General features: G+C 37.8%; 1 protein-coding gene across 1 annotated transcript in view; it reads left to right on the forward strand.

Moving 5' to 3' along the window:
* LOC111160068 (low affinity sodium-glucose cotransporter-like) overlaps positions 1 to 10,547 on the forward strand; it is a 64,716-nt gene that overhangs the window by 4,315 nt on the left and 49,854 nt on the right. Inside the window, 3 exon segments of the mRNA XM_022522878.1 lie at positions 915 to 974; positions 2,655 to 2,759; positions 7,187 to 7,292. Of these exon segments, the coding sequence (XP_022378586.1) occupies positions 915 to 974; positions 2,655 to 2,759; positions 7,187 to 7,292 (271 nt within the window).

The raw sequence follows: 10,547 nt of genomic DNA on the forward strand, positions 1-10,547 counted from the left end.
CGTGTGCATTTCAGTCAGAAGGAAATGCTTATGTGGAAAAAAGTCAGATCACAGTGAACATGTAAACAGATCATGCATGGATGAGCTTAGAAAATGACCTTGAGTCATCAAAATTCTTGTACCTCTCCCTTGTTGAAGATTTTGCCCCTAGCTTTGATTTATTAGTTTTGGGGACTTCAGACCAGACCAAGTCTCCAGACATGCGCTATGGCCCAAGTTTTGTTCTGATAGTGCCATAAACTCCAGGATGGAGCCAGCTTCCAGAGATGTGAACAACATGCCCTATGGCCCCAGTGTGTGTGATTATGGCCCCAGGTTGCCAAGAGCCTGGCTCTTTTAGCCTGTGACCTTGGACTTCTTTAATCTCTGTGAGGCTCAGGTTCCCCTTCCATTAAACAGGAATAACTGCTTATCATATCTGCCCCACTGATTGTTGTGAGGGCAGCATGAGTGATACATGTGAGAGTTCTTTGTAAATAATAATGTTAATACAAGATTATACTATTATCATTATATATATATGGCAAGACTTGGGGGACAGTGGGAATAGTCTATCACCAAGTAGTTTTCTCATTGCTTTGTCACTCTGTGTATAATTCCTTCCATTCAAGAATTAGTCCTTTTAGCAGAGATTGTATGACCTTTCAGGGGTCCACTTGTGCTTTTGGATGTCTTATTTTCTGTCCACCTTATATCAAACATCTTTTGTCCCACCTTAAGCCCCAGGAAGGTGTAGTATCTGAATCATGGAAACAAAGGAAAGGAATCCACAGTTGTCTTGGGCTCATAATTGGTTGAGTGGGACAAGATCCATGCAAACTTATTTTATTTTCAGACTCAGAGCTATTGAAGTGATAAGTCCCACAAGCCAAGCCTCTTGAACTTTGTACTCTTTTCTGAATTTTTTTTTGCAGGCTTTGCTGTTGTTGCTGGTTCTAGCTTGGGTCTTTGTCCCTATATACATTAAGGCAGATGTGAGTATCTCCATGTGTTCTCATGTGTCTGTCAGCATTCATTTAATCACTTATTATTTCTGCTTAGTCAAGAAACCTGGGTAATATCACTTGTTCCAGGATCTCTGGGCTTATGTAAATCCACTAAACTCTATCAGATTGCTCTTGAAAATGGCTACAGTCACCTGTCCTTTTGCTGATCACTATTGTGAGGGTTCCCATTTCCCCACATCCTCACCAACACATGGTAATTTTCTTCACTCTAATTTTTGCCATTCTGAGATTTGTAAAGTAGTTTCTTTTTAAAATTAAGTGTAGGAAATACCACAGCTATGCTAGCTCCTCTTCAGAGCCGATGTTGCCAACCACTTCTGTGCTTCTCTGATCCTACTACCCACATTTATTCTTCTGCTGCTTGTGCTCATACCATGAGGTGCTATAACCTAGAATAATTCCTGAGATGAAGGTGCTCAGTGGATAAATCTTCTGGCTTGCACCTCTGCAGGTCACCATATATTGTCTCTTTGCTCATCTTGGGTCTTTTTAGTACCAGGTTTGAACAATTTCTGTTTAAGTGTGCTCTCCTTGGTGCAAGAACAAATGCCACAGAACTCATGCATGTATTTTTGGATGTGGTTTGCCATGTTTGGGGGGTTCCACAGAGTTTCTGAGCCACCAAGTGTTCCCTTTTTTGCTTTTGATATTATATAAATATGTATTCTTTTATACTGAGGGAGATTAACTCATGAGCTTAACCTGCTCTGAAGAAACTGGAAAGCTGCTCCTTGTACTACTTACACATCACATAGTTAATCCCATATTTCAGTAATGATAACCTCAGACTTTTTTCTCAGTAGGGATTTAATGTAATTGTCATCTTTTTTTTTTTTAAGAATTCATCTCTTTGGCAGAGAGAGAGAGCAAGAGCACAACAGGGAGAGTGGGAGAGGGAGAAGCAGGCTCACTGCTGAGCAGGAAGCCCTACATGGGGCTCAATCCCAAGACTTGGAAATCTTGACCCAGTCTGAAGGCAGACGCCTAACTGACTGAGCCACCCAGTCACCCCTAATCTCTTCTTTTCAATAAAGATAATCACATAGATGTGTATGAACATGAGCACTGGGTGTTATATGCAACTAATGAATCACTGAACACTACATCAAAAACCAATGATATACTATATGCTGGCTAACTGAACATAACAATAATTTTAAAAAGATAATCACATAAATATATACCCAAGTATATATTTGCAATTTATTTAATTATCAATTTATTATAACCATTCATTGTGGTTCATTATTTATAAATAATGTTTTTACTAGACAGCAACATTATTTTAGTGAAAATAATGAAAAGTATTTGTTGAGCATTCACCATGCATTAGGTGTTGTTGTGGGTATTTTACATCTACTTTCATATTAAACTCCCAATTTACAGATAAAAAAATGGAGGTTCAGAGAGATTGTCGATTGCCAAAGGTTGCATTTCTAGTAAATGTCCTATCTGGATCCTAAGATTTCAATGTCTGTGTTTATTCCAGGCTCACTGTTCTCCCAAGGGACTGTTTTTCTAACCTTTGCATTCCTAAGGTACCAAGCACAGTAATCATGTGCAGGTATACAAGTGCTTAGTAAGTGTTGAATAATATGAATGTGCTGGGCTCTGACGGTGAATCCTTGTTGATGTCTGTCTCTGCAGGTGATGACTATGCCAGAATATCTGAGGAAGAGGTTTGGTGGGAAGCGACTACAGATATATCTCTCTGTCCTCTCCCTCTTCATCTCTGTGGCTTTGAGAATCTCAGTAAGTTCAGTGCTCCTGGCATTTTTGATTCTTAAGATTATTTTGGTGGGGCTAGAATGATAGAATCAGAGAAATGGATGTAGAGACTATCATTAGCCTTTACCTATCTGGTCATACGGATGTCTTAACTACCTAGGATCTTTCTACCAAGTTTTTATGGGGGGAAAAGGAGCTTTAGAAATCTTTCATGCATACAATAAAATAATTACAAGTCATGAGAGGCTCCAGAGTGTAAACCCACCTATTCATTAAGTATATGGAAAAAAAAAAACAGATGTACAGAAGAAACAAAATGTCTCACTCAAGAAACACATTTAGTAGTAGAAAGGAGGAGGATTCTCTAGTCCCCTGCCTTTCCACTGCAAAATAACCTCTTTATTCTCCTAGTTGGAACCAGTCTGGGCTTATATTTTCATTTTCAGCTTGATTATCTGGCACATGAACCAGAAGGAAATGCTTCATATTATTAAACTGACTTCTTACATTTATCCTATTTTATTTTCTAAGACTTCCCTTATAATACAGATGTCACAAATAAGTCTTAGAAGAATTCTACAGCTTTTGCAAAGCTAAATTCCTTGGAGATAATCATTGAGGAGAAAGAAAGGAATTTCAAGATTCAGCAAAACATGTAGAAAACAAAGAGTACTAGGTGTTATACTTAACATGTTATACTTAATCATTGAACACTGCATCAAGGACTAATTATGTACTATACAGTGGTTAACTGAACATAATAAAAAAGAAAAAGAAAAGAAAACAAAGAGTAACATTTGCTCCTCATGTTTGGTGACGAATAAAATCATTTCCTCCAAGTTTATGGTCTAGGAGTTCACGAAAAAAGCTGACCCTCATATTTGCTCTTCTGTTGAGTCCTTGTTGTAAGTAAACAACAGCTCAGATTAGATGGCATGAGCTTCCTAATGCAACATGAGCATTTTCCAACACTCACTGTATATTGCTGAGTATCTGTGCTAAAGATAATGAAGATTCCTGTGCATTAGGAGTTCACAATACAGTTAAGGATATAAAAATTTTACTCATGAAATCATAAGCACTTTATGGCAATATATGAAAGTATATTAAGATGTGAGCTGGAATAGGTTTTGTGGACAAGTATAGGAGACATGCTACGGACATCCAGGGAAAGGGGTGATCCCAGCTGGGTGGAATTGGACATCACCCTCATGGTGGAAGCAGGGGGTGCTTAAACAAATCCTCAGGATGGGAAATTTAGGAGAGGGCAAGAGAAGCAGAGGAGGCTGTATGTTGCACAAATGGGTGGGATTCAGTGATCTCCCTCTTCTTCTCCGGCTCTGACATCTACAGTTTGTAGTTTTAAAGAACATGAATAAGGTGCTGGAGCAAAATGACAGTGACCAAAGGGACCTGAGGGATGCACTTCTGGAAGTGGAAGGTTCCTGGTGGTAGGGAGAGCATGCATTCTTAAGGAGCTGGATGGGTGAGCAGGAAAGGCCAAGAGCCTGGGTATAACTATGCAGTCTGTGGTTGGCTTGAAAAACACAATGGGCAAGGGTCCATTCTTATCTACAAGGTTATGTTTAAAGTGATATTAATTGTGATTAATCTTACACACGACATATTGTGTATTATTACCCTTTGATAACAGAGTCATTTTAGTTATTCATTAAACAGATCATTATGAGGAGTTAGGACAGTGCTGTTTTCAGTTTCCCCTGTCCCAGGTTTGAAAGACATCATCTTATTCACTGGTTCTCAACCTCCAGTAATACCTATATTGAGAATCATTGCAGACATGATGCACCTTGAGCCCTAAATATTTCAGTCTGCATGTCTTAAACACACTGATATTCTTTTAGAAAATGCACTGCAAATTTTAAAATCAGAAACTTAATCTTTATACAAACTAATGTGTAACCTATAGACCTTATTCAGATATGACAATTGTCCTAATACTATCTTTTTTTTAAGATTTTATTTCTTTGACAGAGATCACAAGTAGGCAGAGAGGCAGGCAGAGAGAGAGGAGGGGAAGCAGGCTCCCTGCTGAGCAGAGAGCCAGATGTGGGGCTCAATCCCAGGACCCTGGGATCATGACCTGAGCCAAAGGCAGAGGCTTTAACCCACTGAGGCACCCAGGTGTCCCATTAGCAATATCTTTTTAACAGCAAAAAAAAAAAAAAAAAAAAAAAAAACTGGGTTTTTTTTTTATGAGAAATATTCCTTTTTTTATGAGAAATACTTTATAATCATTGTAAATCATCGTAAATTTAATTAATCCCATTGAATTGTACATACTAAAATTGTAAGTTGCATGTTATTTATTTTACCACAAAAAAAATCACTGGTAATAGAGGCTTGTACATGTCAAAAGTATCAATTTAACATTTTAACTGTCCTATATAAGAGAAATTAAAGTCAAGAAATGCATAATATGATAATGTGTGTTTAAGGCCTAATGCTGTGGTTAAATAACTACCCCCACTGTGTAAAGCAGTATGAATGTGACAGCTATAAATCCAGGCAGATACAGGTATGTTTTATGGCAACTCAGATACAATGAGTGGCATCTCAGTAGGTGATATCTTTTTTGAAATGGTAAATAAGTCTTTTGCAAATATCCAATTTTAAATCTTGCCTCAATTTACACAGCAGTTTAATTCCTTGAAAACCCAGTGATAAAGTTGCAGAAAGCACTCTATGTGTAACTCAGAATCAGGTTCTAAGTTTAAATAATCAAGAACAGGATTTTCACTGACACAAATGTCTAGTGGGATGATAAAACATCAGGTTTTATTTCAAATTGTGGGGGAAAGTTAACCATACCCTGTGAAACCCCTTCCAAATTCAAGTTCTACAAAGAATTTTAACTTTAATTCTTCCATTCTGAATCCTAACATCTTATCCTTTCCGTCACCTCACTCATGCTTTCCTTTTTCTTAGATTCCATGATCCATCCTTATAATAACCCTTCTGTCTCAGTTTGGTTGTCTCTTTCCTTTCACTGAACTCCCCAAGAAGAACTCCAAAACTGGTTGAATACAGCTTCCCACTTACTCTGTGCATTCACCCAGGGATTTTACTTTTGTATTTCCAACTATCATTCTTATGTGATGTGTTGAGGGTTTTGGTTTGGTTTAGGGTTTTGATATGGAACCTGGGAGGATCAGCATTGTAAAGTTTTTCCGGAGAGATAAACACAACACCAGGCAAAGTGGGTGCAAGGCAAGATTTATTAAAGGCACTCTCCGACGAAGTTTCAGGGCTCAGGAGAAGGGGAGCCAGGAAAGTTGCGCTGGGAGGAGGTGGGCACCCTTGGGCGAGGTTCCGCGACTCTGGAAAGCAGAGTGGCAGAAGTCGCACCCAAGGCAGGGAGAAGGGGGCTTTTAAGGGCTCTCGAGGGGAGTTCAGGGGTCTTTTAGCAAGTTTCCCTTATTTGGATATTTCGCCTGCTCGTCAGGGTCCCATTGGTCCACTGGAGCCCGGAGCGGGGGCGGGGGGGGGGGTGGTTTCAGATTCCTGCTTGGGTCTTTGTTCTCCTGTCCGAGCTCAGGTTTTGTGGCGGGAACTTTTGCCATCTTAAGTAGCCCTTTCTTTCTGCCAGCCCAACAAGCATTGATGGGGTGGATCCAAGTGGGGCCAGCCCAAGTTTGTGTTGAAGAAAGATCCAAGAAGCTGGTAAGCACACTTTACAGGCACAAGCATCCAGGTAGTTCAGGGTGGACATGATCTCTTCAGGAGACTCTGCTGTCCTCTAAGCCTCAACCAACAATCTTTCTATCTGTGTTTATTTTTTTCTCTGGTCCTCTAAATAACTATTCTAAATGATCCACAATTTTTTTATCTACTAGACCTCTGCCTCTTATCTAAAACCCTAATCTCACACTTTATCTAGAAAATTTAAGCAGAAAGCACTCTTCCCCGACTTAATCTACATTTGCCTCATTCTTTCCACCAGTCTGAAGATAAAGAGTCTTCTTTTTGTCAAAGACCAACCCCTCAACCTGTGCCTACTCTTCATCCCATTTCTTCTCAAGGTTTCTGAAATTTGCTTCATAATTACCCCTCTATCATGTTTTCTTTTTATTTTCTACTACCTCAAATGTGCTCAAGTATCCTCCTCCTTAAAAACCATTGCTTTACTGTGTCTTTTATATCTAATATTCTAGTTTTAATCATTGTTTCTCTGCAGACAATCATGAAAGAGTAGTCTATGCAAGCTATAGTGTAGATGTTTCTTATTTTCTGTTCACTCACTCATTGTTCCTTCTTATGGCCTGTCCAATAACTAATCCTCTGAGGATGAGATCTGGCTTCCAAGGAGTTCATATTTGAATTGCAGAGATGCCATGTATAGGTACAGCAAATACCAGTGGGAAGCCATCAATGAAGAGCTAAGTGATGCAGTTCATGTTTCTTTCCCATTCTGACTGTTCTCTTTTTAGTCAGATATATTTTCCGGAGCCATATTCATCAAGCTGGCCTTGGGATTGGACCTTTACCTGGCGATCTTCATCCTCTTGGCTGTCACCGCTATTTACACAATCACCGGTAAGATTTTTGCCTGTTTAGCTCAGTTCTGCTGACCTCATACCAATCTTCAATTAGCAATTTCAGCCTTGTCACCACCAAGCTTATGGTTATCATTTCATTCCCACTATGAGAGTCAGGCACAGGCCCAGAAACACAACTAGAACAAAGCAAACAGAATCCTCAGTATTATAGGATGACAGGGTGACTAAAAAACCAAGACTCATCTCTATGTAGCCTGCAAGAGACTCAGATTGAAAGTGAGGAGATGAAGAAACATTTATCATGCAAATGATGTCAAAAGACAGCCAGAGCAGCAATACTTATATTGGACAAAATAAACTTTAAAACAAAGACTGTAAAAAGAAATTTTAAAAGACACTGTATAATAATAAAGGTCACAATCCAACAAGAAGATATAACAATTGTAAATATTTATGCACCCAACATGGGAGCACCCAAACACCTAAAATAGGTAATAAAAAACATAAAGGAACTAAATAATCAATTGTAAAATAATAATAGTAGGGAACTTTAACACCCCACTTACGTTGATGGACAGATCATTCAAACAGAAAACAACAAGGAAACAGTGGATGAGAAGGATTTAACAGATATATTCAGAGCTAAAACATCCTAAAATAGCAGAATACACATTCTTTTCATGTGCAAATTGAATGTTCTACAGAACAAATCGCATATCAGGCCACAAAACAAGCCTCAACAAATTCAAAAATTTCAGTCATACCATGCATCTTTTCTGACCACAAAGCTAAGAAACTAGAAATCAACCACAAGAAAAAAAATCTGGAAAAAATTCAAATACATGGAGGTTAAATAACATGTTACTAAACAATAAATGGGTCAACCAAGAAATCAGAAAGTACAGGAAACAAACAAAATGAGAACACAGTTGGGATGCAGCAAAAGTGGTTCTAAGAGGGAAATTTACAGCAATATAGGCCTATCTCAAGAAGCAAGAAAAATATCAAATAAACAACTTAATCTTACACCTACATGAGCTAGAAAAAGAACAACAAGCAAAACCCAAAACCAGCAGAAGGAAGGAAATGATAAAAATTACAGCAGAAAGACTATACTTTCAGGGATCATTTCTATAGTTTGTTACTGGAAAAATTACAGCAGAAATAAATGATATAAAAACAAAAACAAAAATGAAACCCAAAAAACTATAGAAAACGTCAATGAAACCAAGATCTGGTTCTTTGAAAAAAATCAATAAAATTGATAAATTTCTAGATAGACTCATCAAAAGAGAGAGAAAGGGAGCATTCAAATAAACAAAACCACAAATTAAAGATAAATAACAATCAACATCACAGAAACACAAACTTTGTAAAAGAACATTGTGAAATACTACATGCTGTCAAATTAGGCAACCTAGAAGAAATGGATAAATTCCTAGAAACATATAAACTACCAAAACTGAACAGGAAGAAACAGAAAATTGAAACAGACTGATTACCAGAAATGAAATTGAGTCAGTAATCAAAAAAACCCCAAAAAGCAAAAGTCCAGGACGAGATAGCTTCACAAGCAAACTCTATCAAACATTTAAAGAAGAGTTAATAACTGTACTTTCAAACTATTCCAAAAAAATTTAAAAAGAAAAGAAGGAAAACTTCCAAATTCATACTATGAGACCAGTATCAGTGTGACACCAAAACCAGAAAAAATACTCCAAAAAAAAAAAAATTGTAGGCCAAGGTCTCTGATTAACATAAATGTAAAAATCCTCAACAAAATACTAATAAACCAATTTCAATAATACATTCTTTAAAAATCATTCAACACAGTCAAGTAGGATTTATTCCTGGACTGCAAGTGTGGCTCAATATTCACAAAACAATCAACATGATACATCACATCAATAAAAGAAAAGATTTTTTTAAAATGACCATTTCAATAGATGCAGAAAAATCATTTGACAAAGTACAACATCCATTCATGATAAAAACCCTCAACAAAGTACATTTAGAGGGCACATACCTAAACATAATAAAGGCTATATGTAGAAAAAATCCACAGCAAGCATCACACTCAACGGAGAAAAACTGAGACCTTTCCCCCTAAGATCAGGAACAAAAGAAGAAAGTCCGTTCCCATCACTTTCATTCAACAAAGTACTGAAAGTTCTAGCCATAGCAACAAGACAATGAAAAGATATGAAATGTATCTAAATCAATAAAGAAGAAATAAAACTTTCACTATTTGCAGGCGACATGATATTATACATGGAAAAACCCTAAAGAATCCACCAAAAAAATACTAGAACTGAATTCAGTAAAGTCACAGGATACAAAATCAATGTATAGAAATCTGTTGCATTTCTTTTTTTTTTTTTTTCAGTATAGTTTATTTTTTTATTTTATTTTTCCAGTGTTCCACGATTCATTGTTTATACACCACATCCAGTGCTCCAAGCAATATGTGCCCCCGCTTATTACCCACCACCAGGCTCACCCATCCCCCCACACCCCTCTCCTCCAAAACCCTCAGTCATTTCTCAGAGTCCACAGTCTCTTATGGTTTGCCTCCCCTCTGATTTCCCCCAATTCACTTTTCCTATCCTTCCCCTAATGTCTTTCATGTTAATCTTTATGCTCCTGAAGTAAGTGAAACCATATGATAATTGACTTTCTCTCCTTGACTTATTTCACTCAGTATAATCTCCTCCAGTCCCATCCATGTTGATACAGAAGTTGGGTATTCATCTTTCCTGAAGGAGGCACAATATTCGATTGCACATATGAACTATATCTTCTTTATCCACTCGTCTGTTTAAGGGCATCTTTGCTCCTTCTATAGTTTGGCGATTGTGGCCATTGCTGCTCTGAACATTGGGGTACAAATGGCCCTTTTTTTTTTTTTAAAGATTTTATTATTTATTTACAGACAGAGATCACAAATAGGCAGAGAGGCAGGCAGAGAGAGAGAGAGAGAGGAGGAAGCAGACTCCCTGCTGAGCAGAGAGTCCAATATGGGGCTCGATCCCAGGACCCTGAGATCATGACCCAAGCCGAAGGCAGAGGCTTTAACCCATTAAGCCACCCAGGAGCCCCGCAAATGGCCCTTCTTTTCACTACATCTGTGTCTCTGGGGTAAATACCATGTAGTGCAATTGCAGGGTCATAGGGAAGCTCTATTTTTAATTTCTTTTTTTTTTTTTTTAATTTTATTTTTTTTAAACATATAATATCTTTTTATCCCCAGGGGTACAGGTCTGTTAATCGCCAGGTTTACACACTTCACAGC

This window comes from Enhydra lutris, unplaced genomic scaffold (genome assembly GCF_002288905.1).
Source record: "Enhydra lutris kenyoni isolate GAN:26980312 unplaced genomic scaffold, ASM228890v2 scaffoldscaffold73, whole genome shotgun sequence".
Lineage (NCBI taxonomy): Eukaryota > Metazoa > Chordata > Mammalia > Carnivora > Mustelidae > Enhydra > Enhydra lutris.